Source organism: Mauremys mutica, chromosome 18 (genome assembly GCF_020497125.1).
Source record: "Mauremys mutica isolate MM-2020 ecotype Southern chromosome 18, ASM2049712v1, whole genome shotgun sequence".
Taxonomy (NCBI): domain Eukaryota; kingdom Metazoa; phylum Chordata; order Testudines; family Geoemydidae; genus Mauremys; species Mauremys mutica.
The window spans coordinates 6393110-6419930 of NC_059089.1; the positions used below are offsets into that span (position 1 = coordinate 6393110).

The 26821-nt window shown below is 46.9% G+C and overlaps 1 protein-coding gene across 2 annotated transcripts in view; it reads left to right on the forward strand.

Moving 5' to 3' along the window:
- RABL6 (RAB, member RAS oncogene family like 6) overlaps window positions 1–26821 on the forward strand; it is a 108199-nt gene that overhangs the window by 50139 nt on the left and 31239 nt on the right. For both annotated transcript variants that reach the window (XM_044992617.1, XM_044992618.1), the window contains 2 exons: window positions 1212–1317; window positions 10884–10987. In XM_044992617.1, the coding sequence (XP_044848552.1) occupies window positions 1212–1317; window positions 10884–10987 (210 nt within the window). The remainder of the gene's footprint in view (window positions 1–1211; window positions 1318–10883; window positions 10988–26821) is intronic.

Genomic DNA, 26821 nt, shown 5'->3' on the forward strand with positions numbered 1-26821 from the left:
GACATGTGTGCGCCATTGAATTGCTCCCTTCCCTGGTCATCCAAACCCCTGCTCATCCGGTTGGGTTTGATATCCTGTATATTGTCGCTTTATACTGGGCTTTCTGCTCACTCTATGGTGTTCTTACCGAACCTAAAAGGCCTGCACTGGGGGGTGGGGGGTGGGGGGGAATTCTCAGTTCCTAGAGCCAGTGAATAGCAGGGAGTCCCTGTGGTGCAGGCCTTCAAGAACAGCTCTGTCCAAGTGGAATTGTACTTCAGCCCTTCCTTTTGGGTGTCTTTTTTTTTTTCTTGCTGAAAGATTTTGTATGTTACTTCCCCCTCCCCCCCCAGCTGTTCCATGAACACCCATGCTCCGAAACCAGCATAGTGCCGCTAGCTTTTCCTCCCTCTCTCCCACACCCTAGAGATTGAGCATCCCCACTGCAAGACTACATACAGATCCTGATCACTTCCAGGCTGTGTTCTCCAACTGCCTGCCAAGCCTGTACTCTGGCATTTCTCTGAATCTGTCCCCGAGCTCTCTCTTTAATTATAGCTCTTGCCCTTGTTGGGCAGGAATTGATCAGTCGACCTCATCCTGCCTTTCTCCTTCTGAGAGTGGTTTTTACAAAAGCTTTTTTGTGTAACAGGTTTTCTTGCAAAGTCTCTCACTCACTCATGCGTACATCAGACATGTAGAAATGGAATCCATCACAAAGAATGGCTTCGTACCAGTTCTTTTACAGCCACGTTTATTCATGTTATACACACCATTATCCAAGGTGAACTAATGTAAGTTTAATGCCCAGTGCTGAGGTTTTTAATAGCTTCATTTAGGTCTGTTTATAGTATTAGAAATAAAAACGTGCTGTAAGAAACGCACTTGTACAGCTGTGAAATACTCGATTCAGTAAAACATTGGCCTAGTGTCCCAGCAGAACAGTTCATATTGTCAGTTGCATGACATGATAGCACAACAACAGCTGCACGCAAGCCTTTCCCTATCAGCCTTCTAAAGGGGGAAAGAGTTAATTTGGCTCCTTATGAGCTGTAAGCAAAATAATGAGCCCCCAGCAGGATGAACTGTCAGCCTAAGTCTTGCGGTTGAAGATTTGCCTGGGAGATGAGGATTGCTCATGGGATAGAAGTCAGCACGTGCCTCTGCTGTGTGTGTGTAGTCAGTTGGTCTCTGTGTAATTTTCTTTTCTCTACTCATCTGATTGGGAACAGACCTCCTGGCTCGTCTTATTTTCGCTATGCTGAATCTTCCATGAAGAACAGTTTTGGCCTCAAGTACCTGCACAAATTCTTCAACATCCCATTCTTGCAACTGCAGGTAAGAGTCCGGGATTTACATGGTGGGGAGAACTACCTTTTCCAAGGAACTCATGTGGGGATCCTTTTCCTGTGATGTTCTGCTTTTCAGTTGTCAAAGGAGCCTGGACAGATTGTTGCTTTCAGGAGAGCGTTGTTAACAAAAGTGACTGGGCATTTTGTTTCCCATGATTGCAACGTGTCACTGCTGGCGAAGTGCGTGCTCTTCCTTATTTACCTGAGCATACTCTTATCAATGTATAAAGGTTCCAAGGGTCAGTACCGTGCAATGAACAGGATGTGCAGGAATAAATATGTACATTGCAGTGTTAATAGGCCACCAAGTCAAAATGGAATCTAAACTGTTACACACACACATGTATTTTTGCTAATATACAAACTTTTCTTATGTGGCCAATTAATTAAAACTCAATTAAGAAAATGTCCACCAGTGAACTGAGTGGCTTATGGGATGCATGAAGAGTTGTTTGTGTCCTGATTATCAATTGAAATTAAGCCCACTTTGGTGGTAGCCACTGATCTTGACTCTGAGATGGTGGTTCAGTGGTCTGTCTGATTCCTTTGGACAGGTACCTGGATCTTGGAAATCTCTTCCACCTTGTTGGCAGTCTCATCAGAGAGGCAAGGACTGAATGGGCCATGGTGGGTGAAATATCTTGTATCCCACAGGGACTGTGGTCCTGATGGCATAGTGAGGGGAAGTGTGTGTTCTGGTGGCACTGCTACTGCTGTACTCTCTCCATGGTCAGAGGACTTCAGATCATACTCTAGCATCTTTCATCAGCACTACATACACTTTAAAGAACACATTTTGTGTACATATATGTGTATCTAGAAGAACAAACATAGCTCAAATGCTAGTCTAGACTGACTAAAGCTCAATTAATGTCTGTCATCAATTCAGTGGTCTGTAAAGCAAACACAGCAAAGAAAGAGACCTTGATATAAAAACACAGTGAAATCCAGCTAGATAGTAAATTCTCCCAGGAGAAGCTGTATAAATCTGACACTTGCACTCATCTCTGCACTCAGTAGAGAATGTCCAAATCCCTAAAGCTGCAGTCTGGTGGTACAGATATTTGGGGTTCGTAGCCTCCGTTTCTACAATAAAGTGCCATCCTGCCAAAACCCACGCAGAATAACCTGTTCCCACGTTACTGCTGGAGATGCACTCTTACGGGTCTCCCCTTTCTCCTCAGATAGATCTGGAGCACCAGCACGGGCTTTCTGCCAGCCTCGCTGGGCTTCTGATCACAGTTCATAATGATACTCTTCCCTGTCAATATGTGGAATGATTGTCTTAAATGGAGGCATTACCAGAAAGTGCTCAAGTTTTGCATAGCTTTGTCTGTGCTTAACAGCTGCTTTAGTGAGAGGGGATCTTAAGGGACCTTTCATTTACAAATGCTGAGAAAAAACTTAATGTACGTGATTTATGTAACTGAGAATTAAAGCAAATAAGGTTGCTTAATAACAATCTTTAAACAATCCAGTGTAATAAAATAACTGAACCGAACCAAGAGGCAATTAATGTCTGTTTACATGGAAGCTCACAGAATGTGATTGTCAGTGTCCCTGTGGGGCTAAGATTGAGTAGCCATTGCTCAGATGGGTGATGTGCTTGAGACGACCTACTTGCATTCCGAGTCTCCTCTGTTCACTAGAGATGTCATCCAGTACAGTTCACTGAGTGTGGTACTGGGTGCAGTTGGCTGCAGCAATACCTGAAACACAAATCCAGAGTTAATGTATGAAGAGGTGAAACAAGTTAATGTTTTACCAGCTACTCTAGACTCTTTGCCTCAGCTATTAGCTCCACGCTGAGGGTGGGGGAAAATTCAAGCAGGATCCTGCTCTGTCACGAGGGCTGGAGCAGTGTTTCTCAAACTGGGGCCACTGCTTGTGTAGGGAAAGCCCCTGGCGGGTCGGGCCGGTTTGTTTACTTGCCCTGTCTGCAGGTCCGGTCGATCGCGGCCAGTAAGTCCCTCGGCCTGTGCTGCTTCCAGCAGTCCCCATTGGCCTGGAGCAGCGAACCGCGGCCAGTGGGAGCCGCGATCGACCGGACCTGCGGACACGGCAGGTAAACAAACCGGCCCGGCCTGCCAGGGGCTTTGCCTACACAAGCGGCGACCCCAGTTTGAGAAACACTGGGCTAGAGGCAGGACTTTGATTGGCATACACACTTGCATCATTGTTAGGTAAAAATGCATGCAGATATCTTTGGATCCTGCACTAAAAGCCTGCAGCTGATCAACTTTGACCTCTCCCTGTCATTAAAAGGCTAAGATGGACAGACTCCAGTTGATGCCATGTTACGAAGGTACTTGGAATTTCACTTTCCTCAGCCCTGAATTTGTTTCTCAGTGCTTGTCAGAGTCTGTCAGGCCACTGACGTGCTCTCCAGCTACCTCTCACAAACACATGCAGGGTTTTGAATGCAGCACTTCCTGTCCCAAAGCTCAGAGACCACACAGTGAGTGTTTCCTTTGTCACCTATATTTGTAACCGGTCTCTTGGGAAAGGTTGGAACCGTTCCAAAACAAACCACTAAATTATGTGGCTCAGTCAGTCCAAGTCTCCTGCTGTGCTAATGGGAATCTTGCTTTTGGATTCAGTGGGAGTGGGCCCTTTTGGGTCACTATAGAGAGGAAGTGTAACACGTTGGAGAACAGTGTGTGATGAGTGTGCACTAGAGCTAGCCCATGGTGATGCTGTCCTTGCTTTCATAGAGACTCAAAGTCTCCAAAAAAAACTAGCTGCCCTTTCTCTGCCTTACAAAGTAAGGGTAAAGGAGAGGAAATCTCTCAGGTGCAAAAGGCAAATACAGTTTAGTCAGCCATTCTGCCTGATAGTGACTAGTTTTGTCCTGTACCTAAACATAACATCCCACAGCTCTTGGTGGATTAGTTAATTGTATCTCATATCCCAGGTTGCCCTCTCTCTCTCACAGGACCAGTGTTCTTCCAGTCTGGTATGTGGTGGTGTGGCTTAGTCTTAAATTACTCTTCCCTGTCTTCATCTTACTCATGAATTTTGTATCAAGAGAGCGGAGGATGAAACTCGTACTCTGAATATAAAGCAAGTCCCCTCCAACAGCCCAGTCTCCTCACTTATTTATCAGCTGCCTGCCATGAGCTGGACTGATTAACTCTAGAAAGCAGTTCAGTCCCCCAGGCTCCCTGCCTGCCCTACCCCCGTGCCGCTCCGGGAAGCGGTAAGAAGGTGGGGGAAGACGGGTGCAGGGGCGTGTGTTGCTGTTGCTTCAGGCACTGCCCCCAGCAGCTCCCATTGGCCGCGGTTCCCCATTCCTGGCCAATGGGAGATGCTGGGGGCGGTGCCTGAAGTAACAGCAACACGCCCCTGTGCCCTTGCTCCCCCATGTTCCAGCCACTACCCGGAGCAGCACGGGGGGCAGGCAGTCAGGGAGCCTGCCCTGCCCTGAGTGTGCGCCGGGCCGGAGCCCACCCCCCGAGCCCCTCCTGTAGTTGAACCCCCTGCCCTGAGCCCCTTGCCACATCCTGCACCCCGACCCCCTGCCACACCCCTCCTGCACCAACCCATTGCCCTGAGCCCCCTGCTGCACCCCGACCCGTGCTGTACCCTGCACCCTGACCCCCTTCCCTGAGCCCTCTGCTGCACCCTGCGCCCCTCCTGCACCCTGACCCCCTGCCGCACCCCTCATCCCTCCTGCACCCCACACCCCAACTCCCTGCCCTGAGCCCCTGCCACACCCCTCCTGCACCAACCCATTGCCCTGAGCAGGGGGGCTGCACCCCGACCCGTGCTGTACCCTGCACCCTGACCCCCTTCCCTGAGCCCTCTGCTGCACCCTGCGCCCCTCCTGCACCCTGACCCCCCTGCCCTGAGCCCTCTGCTGCACCCTGCACCCCGACCCCCTGCTGCACCCCTCATCCCTCCTGCACTCCACACCCCAACTCCCTGCCCTGAGCCCCTGCCATACCCCTCCTGCATCCCCTGGGAGCAGGGAGGGGGCGGAGTTGGGGTGGGGATTTCAGGGTAAGGGTTGGAATGGGGGCAGGGAAAGGGTGGGAAGAGGGGGTAGGGGGTAGGGCCTCATGAAAGGGGTGGAGTGGGGGCGGGGCCGAGGGCGGCGGGGGGGGGGGGGGTGTCAGTAATGCGGCCCTCGGGCCAATGTACTAGTCCTCATGAGGCCCTTGTGGTCATTTGAGTTTGAGACCCCTGGTTTAGTCTGTGTCTGTGTGCAACAACAGCATGTGTGCTGGCTGACCAAATTTCACTGTTCACAAAATGTTTGCCTTCTCACTAGGTTTTTGGTCTGTAGACTACACTCGCTTGCATTTTAGGCTATTAGAGATTGTCCTGCACTGAATGATGCAACATTCCCCACCCTGTTCTAATATGTGAAGTAAAAATAGCCCATGGATTATTAAAAATAAACCTCAAGTTGGTTCTCATAGCAGACAACTTGAAGGCATGTTGAAAGTTAGGGAATTATTAAAACAAGACTTCACAGTTCAGGGTAAAACTTGGGACATCTTTCTCCCTCCCCCCTTCTTCTCATGCTTCAAATTGACTGTAAGCTCGTTGGGGTAGGAATTGTATATCTATAGTCCCTGGCACAAGTGGGCCCTCATCGAAAGGGGCACTGCCATGGTACAAGTAATAATCAGGACATGTTTGTGCTCAGGCACAGATGGCCACTTCCTGCACCTCTTGGTCCCTAGCCTATGTGAGATGTGGATGGTGCCACTCCAGACGCTGAATTTCCTGGCTGTTACTATGTCGTCATCAATCTGTGTAGTTTGTTGCATGAGCCTCCCCAAGAGGCCTGACTACATCAGAAAACTATTCATAGATTCTAGGACTGGAAGGGACCTCGAGGTCATCGAGTCCAGTCCCCTGCCCTCATGGCAGGACCAAATACTGTCTAGACCATCCCGGATAGACATTTATCTAACCTACTCTTAAATATCTCCAGAGATGGAGATTCCACAACCTCCCTAGGCAATTTATTCCAGTGTTTAACTACCCTGACAGTTAGGAACTGACATTACCCTAATGTCCAACCTGAACCTCCCTTGCTGCAGTTTAAGCCCATTGCTTCTTGTTCTATCCTTAGAGGCTAAGGTGAACAAGTTTTCTCCCTCCTCCTGATGACACCCTTTTAGATACCTGAAAACTGCTCTCATGTCCCCTCTGTCTTCTCTTTTCCAAACTAAACAAACCCAATTCTTTCAGCCTTCCTTCATAGGTCATGTTCTCAAGACCTTTAATCATTCTTGTTGCTCTTCCCTGGACCCTCTCCAATTTCTCCACATCTTTCTTGAAATGCGGTGCCCAGAACTGGACACAATACTCCAGCTGAGGCCTAACCAGCACAGAGTAGAGCGGAAGAATGACTTTTCGTGTCTTGCTCACAACACACCTGTTAATGCATCCCAGAATCACGTTTGCTTTTTTTTTTTTTTTTTTTTTTTTTTTGGCAACAGCATCACACTGTTGACTCATATTTAGCTTGTGGTCCACTATAACCCCTACATCCCTTTCTGCCGTACTCCTTCCTAGACAGTCTCTTCCCATTCTGTATGTGTGAAACTGATTGTTCCTTCCTAAGTGGAGCACTTCGTATTTGTCTGTGTTAAACTTCATCCTGTTTACCTCAGACCATTTCTCCAATGTGTCCAGATCATTTTGAATTATGACCCTGTCCTCCAAAGCAGTTGCAATGCCTCCCAGTTTGGTATCATCTGCCAATAGCTAAGTCATTGATGAAGATATTGAACAGAGCCGGTCCCAAAACAGACCCCTGCAGAACCCCACTTGTTATACCTTTCCAGCAGGATTGGGAACCATTAATAACTACTCTCTGAGTACGGTTATCCAGCCAGTTATGCACCCACCTTATAGTAGCCCCATCTAAGTTGTATTTGCCTAGTTTATTGATAAGAATATCATGCGAGACCGTATCAAATGCCTTACTACAGTCTAGGTATACCACATTCACCGCTTCTCCTTTATCCACAAGACTCGTTATCCTATCAAAGAAAGCTATCAGATTGGGTTGACACGATTTGTTCTTTACAAATCCATGCTGGCTATTCCCTATCACCTTACCACCTTCCAAGTATTTGTAGATGATTTCCTTAATTACTTGCTCCATTATCTTCCCTGACACAGAAGTTAAACTAACTGGTCTGTAGTTTCTTGGGTTGTTTTTATTTCCCTTTTTATAGGTGGGCACTATATTTACCCTTTTCCAGTCTTCTGGAATCACTCCTGTCTCCCATGATTTTCCAAAGATAATAGCTAGAGGCTCAGATACCTCCTCTGTTAGCTCCTTGAGTGTTCTAGGATGCATTTCATCAGGCCCTGGTGACTTGCAGGCATCTAACTTTTCTAAGTGATTTTTAACTTGTTCTTTTTTTATTTTATCCTCTAAACCTACCCCCTTCCCATTAGCATTCACTCTGTTAGGCATTCCTTCAGACTTCTCGGTGCAGACCGAAACAAAGGAGTCATTAAGCATCTCTGCCATTTCCAAGTTTCCTGTTACTGTTTCTCCCTCCTCACTGAGCAGTGGGCCTACCCTGTCCTTGGTCTTCCTCTTGCTTCTAATGTACTGATAAAAAGTCTTCCTGTTTCCCTTTATTCCCTTAGCTAGTTTGAGCTCATTTTGTGCCTTTGCCTTTCTAATCTTGCCCCTGCATTCCTGTGTTTGCCTATATTCATCCTTTGTAATCTGACCAAGTTTCCATTTTTTATATGGCTCCTTTTTATTTTTTAGATCATGCAAGATCTCCTGGTTAAGCCAAGCTGGTCTTTTGCCGTATTTTCTCTCTCTCCTACCCAGCGCAATAGCTTGCTTTTGGGCCCTTAATAGTGTCCCTTTGAAAAACTGCCAACTCTCCTCAGTTGTTTTTCCCCCCAGTCTTGATTCCCATGGGACCTTACCTGTCAGCTCTCTGAGCTTACCAAAATCCGCCTTCCTGAAATCCATTGTCTCTATTTTGCTGTACTCCCTTCTACCCTTCCTTAGAATAGTGAACTCTGATTTCAGGATACTTTCACCCAAGCTGCCTTCTACTTGCAAATCCTCAACAAGTTCCTCCCTATTTGTTAAAATCAAGTCTAGAACAGCTTCCCACCTAGTAGCTTTTTCAACCTTCTGAAATAAAAAGTTGTCTGCAATGCAGTCCAAGAACTTATTGGATAGTCTGTGACCGCTGTGTTATTTTCCCAGCATATATCTGGATAGTTGAAGTCCCCCATCACCACCAAATCTTGGGCTTTGGATGATTTTGTTAGTTGTTTAAAAAAAGCCTCATCCACCTCTTCCACCTGGTTAGGTGGCCTGTAGTAGACTCCTAGCATGACATCACCCTTGTTTTTTACCCCTTTTAGCCTAACCCAGAGACTCTCTCAATACTTCCGTCTCCTATGTCCATCTCCACCTCAGTCCAAGTGTGTACATTTTTAATATATAAGGCAACGCCTCCTCCCTTTTTCCCCATCTGTCCTTCCTGAGCAAGCTGTACCCATCCACACCAACATTCCAATCGTGTGCATTATGGATGAAGCCCATGTTTGAACAGTCACTATCAAAACCTAGCCCAGTGTGGGATGCTTTTGGTTGATTTTGTTTGTGAGGGAAGGCAAGCAGGCTGCTGGTGGTGAATTTTCCCATATGATATGGAGTCAGAAGCTGAAGGTTTTAGCATCTGGGTATGGGACAGTTGAGACTTTAACCCCTGCAGTGGCAGTCTGGGATTGTTCACCAAGCACATTAGCAAGATGTTTCTTCTAAGAAGTCAGCAGTGAAATAGTTAATATGACATTTTAAAGTGTTGTCTTTCTGTTTCAGAGCTAAGAAACCACTGGGTTAAGTAGGGCTGTTCACCCCTCCAAACCATTGTTTCAGGCCATATCTATGCTAAACCCAGGGTTGAGTTCAATCCTTGAGGGGGCCATTTAGGGATTTGGGGCAAAAATCTGTCTGGGGATTGGCCCTGCTTTGAGCAGGGGGTTGGACTAGATGATCTCCTGAGGTCCCTTCCAACCCTGAAATTCTATGATTCTATACCACTGTTGTTGGCGTAACTTATGTCGCTCAGGGGTGTGAAAAAACACCCCCCTGAGCAACATAAGTTTTGCTGGCATAAATGGTAGTGTGCATAGGCTGTATCTCTGGGAGATCTGCTACCGCCGATAGTGGAGGTGGTTTTATTATGTCAACGGGAGAGCTCTCTCCTGCTGGCACAGAGCGGCTTCATGAGCGATCTCACGGCAGCGCAGCTGCATCCATTCAGCTGTAAGCTTGCTAGTTTAGACACGGCCTCAGGCTGTCCACATTCAGGAAGACAACACTGCATTGGTTTATCTCATATTGCCACCCCCAAATGTTGGAAACGCATGAACCAGGTGTTGAAATTCATGACTGACTTAAAAATCATAAAAGCAGCAAAGAGTCTTGTGGCACCTTATAGACTAACAGACGTTTGGGAGCTTTCGTGGGTGAATACCCACTTCGTCGGATGCATGACAAATACAAACAAATACATAAATGTTGGGTTCTTTTTTCTTTGCCCTCTGGTTCTTGAGGTCATAGTTTCAATCTCTCCTCTGCAACCCTGAGGGCTAGACACTCTTTATTTTATTTTTTTAATGAAAGCTGAAATTCTTAAATAATTTGATTCTGGGAGGGGGAGGGGGGTGTGACTGTAAATAAAATATCAAATATTTGACTCTCCTAAGTAAAATTTCAGAGTTGGCCACACTGGTTTACATTCAATTTGTGTTTACAGGGTTATTTTCACAACCATGTTGACTAGAAACATAGCTTTCTAAAATCCAAGGTTTGATTCCAAATCACAGTTCTGTGGCAAATTGCTTGGCTGCAGATTAAATAGGGCCCTGACTATAAAGAAGAAAGGCCAGGTAGATAGGTGCTGGGATGGCTTAGAAATGAGTCTTCGCTTAAGCAGCCAAAATGTCTGCTGTAAAGGCAAATGAATTCCTTGGTGTCAGTATCTTCAGAGCATCTGTACACTAATAGGAGCATCGTTCTTTTATAGTCATCCAGCTGGATGACTGACTTAAGTCCCATTAGAAAGCAAATGTGTGACTCACTGCACCAGCTGAACACTGCCTAATGGAGCGTTCTTGTATCCAGAGAATCTGCAAACACTGTTGGTGCAAAGTACTGATATCACTGAGGTGCATAATTTTGTGTATACTTTCACAAAGGGACTTATAAGCAATTCTTTATTTGAAATTGTTATATTATTGCTCTGTAGCCTATTATAGTGCTGCTTTGTGAACAGCACTTTCCTACGCACAGCGCTGTTTGTGACACACACTCATCCTTGCAACAGAGGATGCTGACTTTCAGGATGAACACCTTGTTTCTGCCCCTCTGCTTTCCATTGTATTCCTTTGCTGGGAGCCCTAGCTGCTGTTTAATTCATTATGATGGGTAGAGTGGTGACATTAGTGCTGATACAAGATCTCTCTGTACCGGCAAGCTCCCAGATATCTTGTACAGTGACCTTTCCTGCTCAGACTTCTGTTTTCTTTTCCTTTCTTCAGAGGGAGACATTGCTACGGCAGCTGGAGACGAATCAGCTAGATATTGACGCGACGTTGGAAGAGCTCTCAGTGCAGCAGGAGACAGAGGACCAAAACTACGAAATGTATGTCATTGAGCCCTCCTTTCTAACCTTTTTGCTGGAATCTATGTAGCTCTTGTCTGTTGGGCAGCACTACACTTCACATCAACCATGGGAGGTCCAATGGATATCATTTAGTATTTGTTTGGATATTTCATTTCTCATGTAAAATGCACCTCTACCCCGATATAACACGGATTCGGATAGAACGCGGTAAAGCAGCACTCCGGCGGGGGGGGGGAGGGGGCTGCGCACTCCGACAGATCAAAGCAAGTTCGATATAACGCAGTTTCACCTATAACGCAGTAAGATTTTTTTTTGGCTCCCGAGGACAGCGTTATATTGGGGTAGAGGTGTAGGAGATTCTCCAATGCAAAGCTTGTTCTTTGGATTCCCTTCAGACATGTGACCTATGGGAGGGGAGAGAAATGGAGGTGGAGCTGGATAAGATGAAATGGCAGAGCAGTAATGAGGCACATGCTACAAGGATTATAGAGGAGTATGTCACAGCCTCTAATGGTGGAAGAGAATGCTCACAGTGCACTCTAGTGCTTCAGCAGCGAAACAATCACGTTCTTTTGGCAGTAGGCTTGTTGTACGTGTCTTCTGGCTAATCACTTTTGCTCTCATTTAGTCTTTGAGATACTAGGATATTTTTTGTTAATCTCTTCAGTAGTTCTAGAAGCTTATTAAAATGTGGTCATATTTCAGAGCGTGTATCCTGTGTGTTCAGTGTCATATTCACTTAATTCCCTGCTTGGAGTGAGTTTCTACTGTTAGCATTGTAGAGCCAGTACAGCTCTGGAGAATGAGTTGGATTCTGTTCAAACTTGGGCGTATCAACAGTTGTGTTCAATAACTTCCAATTGCAGAGTATTTATTGTGGTAATGTGCAAGCCAGACAGAACACAGCTTGGCTTTCAGGTTCTGGAATGAATTTGAAGCACTGGTAGTCAGAAAAAATCTCTTGTAAAACAAGCAGATTTATTTGGTAATCATGGAAACCATAACTGCCCTCCACCATGCCATTTTACAGTTGCTTTTCAAAATAGAATCAAGCTTTAAGTTACATAACCTTGGTCAGTGTTTTTTGTTTTTGTTCGTAAAGCACCTTCAGTCGCTCAACTAAAAGGCAACCATATACGTGTAAAACAGTATTTCCCAAATACTGCATTCCTATCATACAATCATAGGGGTTGGAAGGGACCTCAGGAGATCATCTAGTCCAACCCCCTGCTCAAAGCAGGACAGATCGCTATAGGGAAAACCAGTGATGCTGAATGAGACCCACTTAGCCACTTGTTTTCTTCTGGGCAGAAGCTACAGTATTGTCCATGGTCGAAGGACTCATTTATGGTGTCTGTGCTACCAGTTCCTTTCCTGTTTTTTGGGGGGTGGGGTCTGTGTACTCTGTCCATAACTGGTATCAGTCTAGAGGGAGCAAGCATCCTGCTGTATTTTATAACTGGTGTGTTTCCAGGGCTAGAGAGAGTACTCTAGTGTCATAGTAACAGGAGCTGTAGGGATATTGCCTTTCCCTGAAGATTATTATTAATTATTTGTGTTGTGGTAGCACCTAAAAGCCTTGGCCCCAGACCAGGTCCCCATTGTACTGGGTGCTGTATGGACAGACAAAAAAGATGATCCGTGCCCCAAAGAGCTGCCAGGTTTGTTTACAAACGTCTAATATCTTGTGGTAGGAAGTTGAAAAAACACTTCAGTAGAAGCCACAGACACTTGCAGAAACTCCATGAATCTAGACAACCACTCAGTCTGTGTATTAACACCTTTGCCATTCCCTCTTCCAAACAGTTGGCAGCCACTGAAAATACAGAGGCCCTTTTTTGCTCAGTATCCCGAATGTTCGTAGTCAGTAATGCTGCCTGGCCAGGTAGAATAACTGCACTCGGGTGGTATGGCCAGTGCTGCCTCTCAACAGCCAAGAAGGGCCCACGCTGACTACCCTTCGCCTGTGTAATTGTACTTAATGTGACTTTGAAATGTTTTAACCAATAATTGGGGCTGCTCAGCAGGGTTCTTTTGGTGATTCCTTATGTGAATAAAATACTAAAAGTAAAACAATCTCTTACTATGATTCTGGATTAGCAAGTAAGTCAAATTTTATATATAGGTAGCCAAACTCTGCTCTCATTGATATGGGTGTAAATCCAGAGTAACCCAGTTACCCAGTGAAGGGTAACAAGAAGGGTTTTGAAAGGTATGTTAGCAACAAGAAAAAGGTCAGAGAAAGTGTAGGACCCTTACATATGACGTGGAAAAAGCTGAAGTACTCAATGCTTTTTTTGTCTTGGTCTTCACAGATAAGGTCAGCTCCCACACTGCTGTCCTGGTCAGTGCAGTATGGGGAGGAGGTGAGCAGCCCTCAGTGGTGAAAGAACAGGTTAAGGACTGTTTAGAAAAGCTGGACATGCACAAGTCCATGGGGCCAGATCTAATGCATCCAAAGGTGCTAAGGGAATTGGCTGATGTGATGGCAGAGCCATTGGCCATTGTCTTTGAAAACTCGTGGCGATCGGGGGAGGTCCCGGACGATTGGAAAAAGGCAAATAGTGTCCATCTTTAAAAAAAGGAAGGAGGAGAACTCGGGGAACTACAGCCTCACCTCAGTCCCCAGAAAAATCATGGAGCAGGTTCTCAAGGAATCCATTTTGAAGCACTTGGAGGAGAGGAAGGTGATCGGGAACAGTCAACATGGATTCACCAAGGGCAAGTAATGCCTGACCAACCCGATTGCCTTCTATGATGAGATAACTGGCTCTGTGGATATGGGGAAAGCAGTGGGTGTGATATATCTTGACTTTAGCAAAGCTTTTGATATGGTCTCCCACAGTATTCTTGCTAACAAGTTAAAGTATGGATTGGATGAATGGACTATAAGGTGGAGAGAGAGCTGGCTAGATTGTCGGGCTCGATGGTTGATCTACGGCTCAATGTCTAGTTGGCAGCTGGTATCAAACAGAGTACCCCAGAGGTCGGTGCTGACGCCAGTTTTGTTCAACATCTTTATTAATGATTTGGATGATGGGATGGGTTGCACCCTCAGCAAGTTTGCAGATGACACTAAGCTGCGGGGAGAGGTAGAGACATTGGAGGGTAGGGATAGGGTCCAGAGTGATCCCTCCGAAAGCTGCTTGTGGCCCCCCAGGAGACCCCGGACCCCTGGTTGAGAACCACTGCCCTAGAGAATGAATGGCTTTGACTTACCAGATAAATATGGATTTGCATGTCTCCTTCTGTCCTGTCTCTTTTCTGTCTGTTGTTACACCTACTCCCCACCACTCCGCCCCTTGATTGCTTCCTGACTTTACACTTCCCAGTACTATCAGGGTTGGGTCTGGCCACTTTTTCTGTTCCTAAATTATCCTTGAAAAGACGATATGCCATCATGTGCCAGCAGTGCCCCTATTGGCCAGACTGGATAGTCTCCATGCAAAAGAATAAATGGACACAAATCAGACATCAAGAATTATAACATTCAAAAACCAGTAGGAGACCACTTCAATCTCCCCGGACACTTAATTACAAACTTAAAAGTGGCTGTTCTTCTTCAACAAAAAAATCTTCAAAAACAGACTCCAATGAGAAACTGCAGAACTGGAATTAATTTGCAAACTGGACACCATCAAATTAGGCCTGAATAAAGACTAGGAGTGGATGGGTCACTACAAAAACTAATTTCCCTCTGCTGATACTCACATCTTCTTGTCAGCTGTTTGAAATGGGCCACCTTGGTTGCATTGGCCTCATTAGCACTACAAAAGTGATTTTTCTCTCCCTTGATATTCACCTTCTTGTCAACTGTCGAGAATAGGCCACTTCCACATTATATGAATTGGCTCGTTAGCACTGACCCCACACTTGGTAAGGTTACTCCCATCTTTTCATGTGCTGTGTATTTATACCTGCCTACTGTATTTTCCACTCCATGCAGCTGATGAAGTGGGTTTTAGCCCACAAAAGCTTATGTCCAAATAAACTAGTTAGTCTCTAAGGTGCCACAAGGACTCCTCGTTGTTTTTGCTGATACAGACTAACACGGCTACCCCTCTGAAACCTGTATTCTGTATCTGTTCATTTTGAATTATTCAATTTATCTGCACATATTTCAGCCTATGGGGTGCTTGTGGACTATTTTCTGAGACATTGAGAATTTGCTATTTGTGTTGTGATTAGCTAGCTAAGAAACATGGAATGTCTGCTTCCTCATTGGATGACTCAAACATCAAAGATTTCAGAACCTTAAACCACCTATCACCATGCATTGAAAAGCACCTAATCCCAGAGCAAGATGGATTCTGTCTTGGCAAGTCAGGCACCAGTCAGGTGCGGCTGAACATCATTCAATACACCAAAGATAGATTTGAAAAGGGTACGGTAACAGGTACAGTGTTTGTCGATCTATCAGTTGAATGACACAAATATTCAACATGATAAAAGATCACCACCCCATAGAGCTGATACAATCACCATTAGAGAACTGATGTTGTTTTTACATCCAACTATGCGGGAGATACAGCTGATGGTGGCCACAGAGAAATGGCTAACTGCAAGGGAGTGCACTCCCGCCAATACTATTCAGTATCTACACAAATGATCAACTAATCGATTTCAGCACAAGAGGTTTTCTGTATGCCAACATAAGAATGGCCATACTGGGTCAGACCAAAGGTCCATCTACTCCAGTATTCTGTCTTCTGACATTGGCCAATGCCAGGTGCCCCAGAGAGAATGAACAGAATAGGTAATCAAGTGATCCATCCCTGTCGCCCATTCCCAGCTTCTGGCAAACAGAGGCTAGAGACACCATCCCTGCCCATCCTGGCTGATAGCTATTGATGGACCTATCCTCCATGAATGTATCTAGTTCTTTTGTTTTGAACCCTGTTGTGGTCTTAGCCGTCACAACATCCTCTGGCAAAGAGTTCCACAGGTTGACCGTGCACTTGTTTTAAACCTGTTGCCTATTAATTTCATTTGGTGACCCCTAATTTTTGTGTTAAGAGAAGGAGTAAAGAACACTTCCTTATTTACTTTTTCCATACCCATCATGATTTTATAGACATCTATCATTTCCCCCCTTTTAGTCAAGCTGAAAAGTCCCAATCTTACTAATCTCTCCTTATACGGAAGTGGTTCTATCCCCCTAATCAATTTTTTTTGCCCTTTTTTTTTTTTTTTGCACTTTTCTGATTCCTGTATATCTTTTTTTGAGATGGGGCAACCACATCTGTACGCAGTATTCAAGATGTGGGTGTACCATGGATTTATATAAAGGCAATATGATATTTTATGTCTTCTGTCCCTTTCTTAATGATTCCCAACATTCTGTTCACTTTTCTGCTGCCGCACACTGAGTGGATGTTTTCAGAGAACTATCCACAATGACTCCATGATCTTTCTTGAGTGGTAACAGGTAATTTACACCCCATTGTTTTATACATATAGTTGGGATTTGGTTTTCCAATCTGCATTACTTTGCATTTATCAACATTGAATTTCATCTGCCATTTTGTTGCCTAGTCACCCAGTTTTATGAGATCACTTTGTAGCTCTTTGCAGTCTGCTTTGGACTTAACTATCTTGAGTAGTTTTGTATCATCTGCAAATTTTGCCACCTCGCTGTTTACCCCTTTTTCTAGATCATTTATGAATATGTTGAGTAGTACTGGTCCCAGTACAGACCCATGGGGGGAACACTACTATTTACCTCTCTCCATTCTGAAAACTGACCATTTATTCATACCCTTGGTTTCCTATCTTTTAACCAGTTACTGATCTATGAGAGTATCTTCCCTCTTATCCCATGACAGCTTATTTTGTTTGAGTGTTTGGTGAGGGACCTTGTCAAAGGCTTTCTGAAAATATACGTACACTGTATCCACTGGATCCCCCTTGTCCATATGCTTAGTGACCCCCCTCAAAGAATTCTAGTAGATTGGTGAGGCATGATTTCCCTATACAAAAGATGTGTTGACTGTTCCACAAAAAATTATGTTCATCTATGTGTCTGACGATTTTGTTCTTTACTATAGTTTCAACCAGTTTGCCAGGTACTGAAGTCAGGCTTACTGGCCTGTAAGTGCCAGAATCACCTCTGGAGCCCTTTTTAAAAATTGGCATCACATTAGCTATCCTTCAGTCATTTGGTACAGAGGCCGATTTAAATTAACTGGGGTTTGTAATTTCACATTTGAGTTCCTTCAGAATTCTTGGGTGAATACCATCTGGTACTGGTGACTTAAATTAAACAGTAGTATCAGTTTGTTCCAAAACTTCCTCTAATGACACCTCAATCTGGGAGAATTCCTCAGATCTGTCACATAAAAAGAATCTCAGGTTTGGAAATCTCCCTTACATCCTCAGTCATGAAGACTGATGCAAAGAATTCTTTTAGTTTCTCCGCAATGGCCTGATCGTCCTTGAGTGCTCCTTTAGCATCTTGATTGTCCAGTGGCCCCACTGGTTGTTCATCAGGCTTCCTGCTCCTGATGTATTTACATTCTCCCGCCCAAGCCAAAGGTGTCTCTCAGATCGAAGCTATGTTAACATTGGCACTCTCTGGGTTCTCGGTCTATTACAGCAAGAACTAATTGTGTGTACCAACCCAGCCAAAATGCAAGTGAGTCCTTTTCTATCACTCGAATCATGAAGCCCATAGACAACTCATCTGGAATGGGGTATTGCCCACTGCTGGAATCCTGTCTACCTTGGAGTGATGCTAGACCACACTTTCTTTCAAGGCATACATGGAGAAGAGAAAAGGCAAAACTAGTACCTAGAACAACATACTCAGGAAACTTGCAAATTCAAAATGGGGAACCAACTCAGCAACACTGACAGGCACCGCAGTTTCACTTTGCTATTTGATAGCCAAATACACATCTGCTGTGGGAAAGATTAGGTCATGCAAAGAAGCTGAACTCTGTGCTGAATGACAGCTGCTGCTACATCACTGGATGTCCTAAAACCAACAAACCTGAACAGCCTTTGTGTTTGCTGGAATTGCTCCACTAGATATTAGGAGACCGGTCACAAGCAAAATGAACAATTATGATGGGTCAAAGATACCAAACATCTGCTACATGGTCACACTGCACGAGTTAGCTGCCTAAAATTGAGAAAAAGTTTCCTAGCTGCAACGGAACCACTTAGAAAATCACTGACAGGTACATGACTGGAAGTGTGACGCACATGGCTGGAAATACTCGAAGAACATCAGAGTGCATCGATGTTGCCGAATGCCTTCCCACAAGCACAGAAAAGGATTGGTCAAGGTGGAGGTGTTTAAATCACCTTCGAACAAGAGTTGGCAGGTAAAAAGTCAATATGTGGAAGTGAGGGCTATTCCAATGACCAGACACGTGACTTCGGTGAAACACAAACCATGGAACATCGGTTCGTCTTCTGGCCTCTGGAGGAACCAAGCACCATGAAAGATCTTGTTAGGGCTACAGACCGCGCCATATCACATGCCCAACACTGGAAAAAGCTATGTTTGTGGTGGAAGGACAGAAGAAAAAGATCAGATCTCAAAGTGTTTTACGCAAAAAAAAAAAAAATCATTGCTTGGTCTTAACATGTGCCCCTTTGACAAACCATAGTCAGCTCTTTTGGGGGGAAGATAGCTGACAGGGAGTGAACACACACACACATACACACCCTGAATACTTCTAGTGTTTGAGAGTTCTTGAGCAGACTGTTAACCAGGCTTTGAAAAAAAGACTTTATTTCAGGATGTATCCTCAGCAGTTGAACTTCTGATTAAAATTTCCTATTGCAAAGACTTCTACAATTAAGGACCTGTTTCCAAGGTTCCCATTAGATGAAAGTATTCCTCTGCATACTGTATCAAAACTGCTGTGTAGCTGTGATCCATACACTTGGGTTAACCCATTCAGCCAAGGGCTGTCTTCCATAGAGGGCACAAGATGAAGTGAAGCCTGTAGATAAGGCCCCAGCAATCTCTTAATGAGGCATTCTCATTGACACAAACTCTCAGTGCTATTAGCTCTGCTCATGATTGAGGGAGTCATTTCCTTTCCTTATGCATAGACTGTAGCTCAGAATTTTGCTCAGAGTATGCTACTGAGTGCCAGTCTCAAAGTTCTGTAGGGAAACATTTGTCCATTCCTAGATCATCTTTAACAGCAACCCGAAGTAAATTCTCTAAACTACATAAGCTGATTGAGTTGGCTGTTGCCCATTGGGAAAGCCATGTAACTCTCTCCGACCTCACCCCAAAAATAAATCTTAGTATTTCTTGATACAGGTTGGTATGAATCAAAAGTTATTACCATGAGATTATTGGTGGCATATTTGAAACTTGGGGGCAGAGGAGTGGGGGGGTCTCAGTCCACTTCCTAGTGGTGGACAGGTCTGCATTTAAAAAAAAAAAATCACAACTGACCTGGTCCTGAACTCCCCTCCAATACCTTGATGATGATGATACTGTCAGTCAGGGTTGATGTATATAGGAGGGGCCTTTGCCGTACCTGTTCTGTGGATAAACTGGAGAACTTAAGACACTTGGGGGATATTGTCAAAGACAGGCACCAAACTCCCAGCTAACTTGCAGTCAGTAGGAATTGGGTGCCAGGAGTGGAGGGGTCTCTGTGATTTCAATCCAGTGCCTTTCAGCAGCCCTGCATTCAATTTAAAGTAAAGAATCTTAATGCAAATAAGTGAAATGAGACTGTAGAGTGTTGTCACAGGATTCATGCTACATTCTCCTTTTTAACAATTAAAAAAGGCACTTCTCACATGAAAAATCTGTTTGAAAAACAGATCACACTATGTTAGAGACAAAAAGCAGAAAGGCCTCAGACTAGGTTCTCCTATTCAGTTGTAAATAAACACAAATACTGGAGGTTTAGGAGCAGGCTGTTAATAGGCCTTTGTTTTCCACTTTTTGCTTGCTCTGTTGGCGACTCCTGTTGCATTTCTGTTCCCTGCAGAGCCCATTCCTCTTTAAAGTTGCAGAAAACCCCCCTCTTCTATTCAGGCCTAACTCACAGTGAATTAGTCAGGGCCAGCTTTTTGTTGGACAGTGTGGACATTTTTATCCAGACCAGAATGGAAGGATTGAAATACAGAAGAGGAACACAGGAAGGAGCACAAGGATGATATGTACTAGAGAGAAGCTCTCCTCTGCCAAAGTCAAATCTCATATAGAGCAAATGTACTTCAAATCATAGTTTGTATTCACTCTAAGATGTCTTTACTTTACTTCAGTTTTGGATAGTTTGATATTAGGATTTTATGAGCATAATTTCAGGGTGGCTGCTTTACTCATGAGTGAGAAGAGAGGCAAGAGTGTTGTGGTGATGTTGCAAGCAAAACAAAAGAGGAGTGATGAGTTTTTTGCCTCCCCGTAGCTCTGAAACAGACAGGTTTACACATCTACAAAGAGCACGTCTAAAGCTGTAGAGACACAGTTGTTCATAGTGTAGTTTCTTAAAAGTAAGGAAAAGAAATGCCTTGATGGGTGTCTCCTCTCTGGAAGCTGCTGTTGACAATCTAGTGCTACACTCTGGTATGGAAAGTTGTCGACATCAGAACTCTGGCATGGAGAGCTTTTTCTGCCCAGCATAATGACAGGAAACACCTTCTGCACATACTGACCTTCCTGTTGCCATTCTTCTCCCCAGACAAACCCATGTCCTTGTCCCAAGGATATACTGCGTGTCTCAGATCCTGGGGGCTGATGACACAACTTGAAAGCTCAGCACAACCAGTCTGTGCAGTGCCTGTAAGACTAATGTGAGACCCTACCCAGCTTTCAAGCACTGCATTGCATGGATCTCAACTTCACACTTGCTTTCGGATGGGAGCACCTGTGCCAAGTGAGACTGGGGAGGACCAGGCACCGTTCAGTTCATAAGCTTAAGTTCATAGGGTGGGATATTCAGTAGCACCTGAGTGAGTGAGGACGACAAGTCCCATTGACTTTGTTCATACAGTGTGTTTCACATCTGTATACCGAAAATAACTTACTGTATCTTCTTATGCATATACCCTTTGTACAGTGAAAAGGCTTCAGCCTATGTATAGATGAACAGATATGTACATATGAAACGTAACCTTGCACATGAATCCACCCCCTTTATAGTCAGGGTACCAACAAAGGTGAGTCATTATATTTAATGCCATCTCACTTTCGCTGCTGCTTTTAAAATTCTTGTGTTCGTGCAGCAGAAACAGATGGTATTTTCAATCCCTCCTCTCTGATGTCCCTCAGGAGTTGGCCTCCTGCCCAGAATGAAGCAGCTTTGACAGAACAAAATACAGATAGGGCTTCAAGTACCCAACTAACAGTGTCCTGTTCTTACTCTGGCATCTCATCTTTTTAAAGTTCTAATTGATTCTAATCTTCTGGATCCTGAAATGACTCTCTAGTTTCTCTTCAGCGTTTCTCAAATGCGGCCAGCGTGGCTGCATACAGCCACCAGAAGGCTTTTCTTGTGGCCACTGCTGCCTGGGCTGTGATGAGAGGGAGGAGGAGCTTTCAGTAGTGGTTGGGCCCTGCCCCCATCTGGAGAGACAAAAGCTGGAGGAGCAGGGAGCCAGTGAGTTCCTCACCTTCCTAGGGTCGGTGGGGTCAGGGTTCAGCCCTTGGGTGGTGGGTGGCAGGCTTCAGCCATGGTGCTTCAGGCTCCATTCCCTGGCCGCGCGGTGGCAGGCTCTGGCCCCAGTCTCACCCCTCTCCTCCATCACCGTGGCCCTTGCTACCTCTCACAGTGCTCCCATTGTCTCTGAACCCACCTCCCCATCCAGGGCTTAATTTGTCCCCAGGCTTGCCGGGACTGAGTAAGTCTGCTGTGAAAAGTGATATTTGTATGTTTGCTCAGATCACTTTTCACAACAGACGTACTCTAGCAAGTCTTTAAAAAAAAGCAAAAGAAACAACAAGAAAAAAGACAAGAACATGCAAAGCACCTTATTTGTGTTTCTATTCTGTTTAGGTCTAGTAAAAAATAGAGACAACTGTACATTATTTTTAATATTGAGTCTGCAAAAAAAAATCCTACAGAAATAAATTACGAAAAACAAATAAATATGCACATATATGTGCCAAAAATCATTGTAAAGTTAATTACGAATTTTAGGAAAAATGGTGAGAGCAACCCCCAGCAAGAGTTGATGGCCACGCTCTGAGGCCACCAAAAATTTTGTTGTGAGAACCCCTGCTCTATATGATGCTTGTAAGATCTTAGATCCTCCAGCAGTACAACAGTAGTCTGATTGTTTCATGGAAGCTTCCAACTTTCCTGAGGTGTGTGCAGCCAGTCACCCGATGGCTCTCAAATTTTTTTCATTGCAGTTGCTCATAGTGATTTGGAGGTGTTCCAGGTGCTTATGCAGACCAGATGTGCGCTGCTTAACCATTCCAGAGACTCTTACTGTCAGAGGCTGTAAAAGTGTGCAGAGATGGCATTATCCCAGCCTTTGCCTCTGACGCAGCCCCAACATTAGTCTTTGAGCTTTCACCAGAATCACTGATCCTTACTCCTGGGCAGTGATGAGCTGCCAAACTCTTAAGAACTGGTTCCCTACCGGTTTTTTGGCGGCATGTTGGTGGCAGGTCATTCAGTGCTGCCGAAGACCCGCAGTGAGTGAAGGGCCCCTCGCCGCTGGGGGGCCATGTACTCCCTCTGTTCCTCCACCACCATCACTGGGGACTCTGTACTTCCCCCTCCCCACTTGACTGACTCTTTCCTTGCCTGCCCCACCCCGAAAGGCCCTAGCACAGTGGAGGAAATTGACCATGGGAGCCACAGCTGGAGAAACCCTGCTCCTGGAGGAGGGCACCTGCCTGTTTGGCGCTGCAAGTAAGAGCTCTGTCTGGGGCTGGGGTGTGCACCGCAAGCAGACCTCCAGGTGCCCCCCCTTGCTTTCCATAAATGGTGCCCCTGGCCAGGGCTCCCTGCGGCTTCTCCACAGCTGCTTGCGTCAGCCCCATGCCTCTGCAGGGTGGGCACCGTGACAGGGACAAGGGGTGCACACTGGGGATGCCTCCAAGTGGGGAGCACAACCCACTGGCTTGCACAGTGGTGGGGGATCACCCTGCAGCCCCTCTCCCCTCGGGACACGGACTCTGTGACGAGGCTGCACCCAACCCTCACACAGTGCAAGGGCCAGGCCTCCTTCCTCTCTGTGCCAGGTGCACCACAATAGCAAGCGAGAGGGACCGAGTCACACATGCTCAGCCCCCATCCCCACGAGGTGGTGAGTTACGTTTCTCCTGGCTGCTCCCAACAGCCGAACTGATGCACCCACTTGGGACTGCTGCCGGAGAGGAGCCCGTGACCCCTTTTGCGGCCTCTGTGTCACTCTGTTATTCTGCGGCGGACATGAATTCTGCAGATGTGCAAGTGGCGCAGAATTCCCCCAGAAGTTATCCTCTAGGTTCAAATCTCCTTGTTGGAGTCGAGGGCTAATTCAAGGCAAAAATCCTTAATGCTGAGTGGGGATATAGGAGGACTTCACAATAGATGTATTCATATAGCCACCACAGTGTGGTGCTAACTAGCCTCCTTGATAGCAGTCTCAGCAGAGGCAATGGCCCTGGCAGCTGGCTCTCTGGGGTATAAAAGCATATTCAGGAAACCCTCTGGTCCTGGTCCTAGTCCTAGTCTTGTTGCCTTTAACCTTCCATATAATCAGGTCTGGTTCTGTGCTGGCTTATGTTTGCCATCTTGCTCGTAGCAAGTGATCCGCTACAAGCAAGTTCAGAAAAGTTCATTGCAGAGGGAGGATATGATATTCCAAGGTGCAGTCCACATCAGTGGGGGGCTGTCACCCCAGATAGCCAGCTGACAGGGCCATATTGGGTGGCAGGGGGATGAGGTCAGATAGTCAGGTGTCCCTTGTGTTTCTTTAAGGAATCTCCATCCTGCCCCAGATTTGATGTGGAGCCTGTTAGGAAACCTCCACAGGTTGCTGTTGTACGTGGTCAGATGAGTAAAGCCTATTTTGGGGGCCAATCTGATGATTTGTTGGGGTCTGTCTCATTTATTTTTGATCTCTTGAGGTTGGTGATACTGTGAGTGGCACTTAATTATACTGCATTTTAAAACAGCGGCGAAAGTTGCACAACCTTGGGAAGATTATTTTGGGAATGAGAAGAAACAATTAATTGCTTGTCATCCCAAAATTTGTATCCGCAGTTGATCTGTGATCCGCAAACATGGTCTACGGATATCTGCAGATGAGCCCCCTGCTTACTGGATTGCTTGTGAACTGTTCAGCTTTCATAACTGTCTGAGGTTGTTAATGCTGAGCTATTCAGCTCTTGGGCTGTAAGGTGGATAGAAAGCTGGCTAGATCATCAGGCTCAATGGGTAGTGATCAATTGCTCCATGTCTGCTTGATGCTGGCTGCCAACTAGAGTGCCCCAAGTGTCGGTCCTGGGGCCGGTTTTGTTCAGTATCTTCATTAATGAACTGGAGGATGGTGTGGACTGCACCCTCAGCAAGTTTGCAGATGACACTAAACTGGGAGGAGTGGTCGATACGCTGGAGGGTAGGGATAGGATACAGAGGGACCTAGGCAAATTAGAGGACTGGGCCACAAGAAATCTGATGAGGTTCAACAAGGACAAGTGCAGAGTCCTGCACTTCGGACGGAAGAATCCCATGCACTGCTACAGACTAGGGACCTAGTAGCTAGGCAGCAGTTCTGCAGAAAAGGACCTAGGGGTTACAGTGGATGAGAAGCTGAATATGAGTCAACAGTGGGCCCTTGTTGCCAAGAAGGCTAGCGGCATTTTGGGCTGAATAAGTAGAGGCATTGCCAGCAGATCGAGGGATGTGATCATTTCTTCTTCGAGTGATTGCTCCTATGCATTCCAGTCAGGTGTGCGTGCCGCGCATGCATGGCTCTTCAGAAGATTTTTACTCTAGCAACACTGGCGGGCCGGCTGGGCGCCCCCTGGAGTGGCGCCATTATAGCGCTAGATATATACCCCAGCTGGCCTGTCCGCTCCTCAGTTCCTTCTTCCCGCCCATGACGGCCGTTGGAACAGTGGAGTGCTCCTTTGACCTCCACATCCCTAGCTCACCTCGGTTCTAGTTTTGTAGTTAGTGTATATAGTAGTTAAAATAGTTAAGTAAGTTATTAGGTAGATTGAGGGGAATTAGGGGGGCTTAGCCCCTCTTTTCCCGTCCGGTGCGGGCGTATGCCCAAGACACCGGGGTTTAAGCCCTGTGCGGCTTGCCAGCGGCACATGCCGATTGGAGACCCTCACGACTCCTGCCTGCGTTGTCTTGGTGAGGCCCATCGACCAGATAAGTGCCCCATTTGCAGACCGTTCAAGCCTAGAACGAAAAAGGAGCGGGACATTAGATTGAGGCAGCTCCTAATGGAATCGGCGCTTACCCCTGCGGTGCCGACACCATCAGTTCCGCCGTCGTCCTCGGCACGGAGCGCTCCAGTGGTCCCCGACCGGTCCGGTACCGAGACTCTTAAGAAGCAACCGGCACCGAAGCCCCGGCACCGTTCCCTCTCACCATCGGGGAAACGGAAGCCGCAGCCAAAGTCTGGGAAGACTGCTGCATCGAGACCGCTTGTCCAGCAGCCAGTGTCGGCCCCCTCGGTACCGACCTCGACAGCGCACGGACTGTGCGCAGTACCGTCGACTCCGGCGCCGACAGGGCCGTTGAGTCCGGTACCTCCGTGCTCCCCGGTGCGAACCGTGGTCGAGCTGCCTCTCCCGTCCACGCCCGAGACGTTCTCGACGGCGAGGGAGCTCATAGAGCTAACAGAGGCACCGAGCCCCCGGCACCGCCGGTGCGGGCTGTGCAGTCAGTGGGCAAGCCGGCCATGATACGGCCTCCTTCCCCTGACAGACGGGATAGAAGGCGATCCAGGTCCCGCTCCCGATCCCGGAGACGGTCACCTTCACGCCGATCCAGGTCCCGGCACCGGTCACCATCCCGGTACTGCTCTCCGTCTCGGCGCCGGTCGCAGTCCCGGTACCGCTCCTCATCGCGGTACCGGTCGCACTCCCGGAGGCAATCCCGGTCCCGGTCTCCGGACCGTCGGCACTGAAGAAGGTCCGGATCCCGGCACCGCTCCCATCGACGACGGTTGAGATCACGGTCTACCTCCCGGTACTCACGCGGTCGATGGTCCCGCTCTCGCTCCCAGTACCGCGACGATCGGCACCGGCCCCCGGCACCGTCCACGGACAGACTAGCGGCATCGACGGCGCAGTCCATGAGCGCCTCTGCCCCCCCCGTGGCCTTCCCGCCAACTGTCGGTCGCCTCGCACGAGGGCAGTGGTGGAGATCACCGGGCAGACCCCCAAGGACAGGACCACGGTCCACAGCAATGGGGCTTCTGGACCCCCTGGGCCTTTCACGAGGCTCAAGGCACCCCCTCCCTCCAGCGACCCAGGCCCTCCGACCACAGGGTGCCGGAAGCCACTGTCAGCAGGCCCTCTCCATCACCTCCGGTTGAGGTTCCGCCGCCACCTGTACCGGCGGAACATCCCGTAGAGGCGGAAGCTTCATACCCCATGGACGAACCACAGCTACCAGCCATGGGTCAAGGCCATTCCTCGTCTTCCTCACCAGACGAGGCGGTGGCGGGGTCCTCATCATCGGATCCCCCACCGATTGACTTGCGTGCCCATCAGGACCTCCTCCGTCGGGTGGCACAAGCCATCAACCTCCCGGTCGCAGAGGTCACTGAGGACGAGGATCCGGTTACTAATGTGATTGGAGCTGAGGCCCCGATGCGAGTGGCCCTGCCCTTCATTCGCACTATTCAGAAAAATGCCACTACAATCTGGCAATCACCTGCGTCCATCCCTCCCACGGCTCGAGGCGTAGAGCG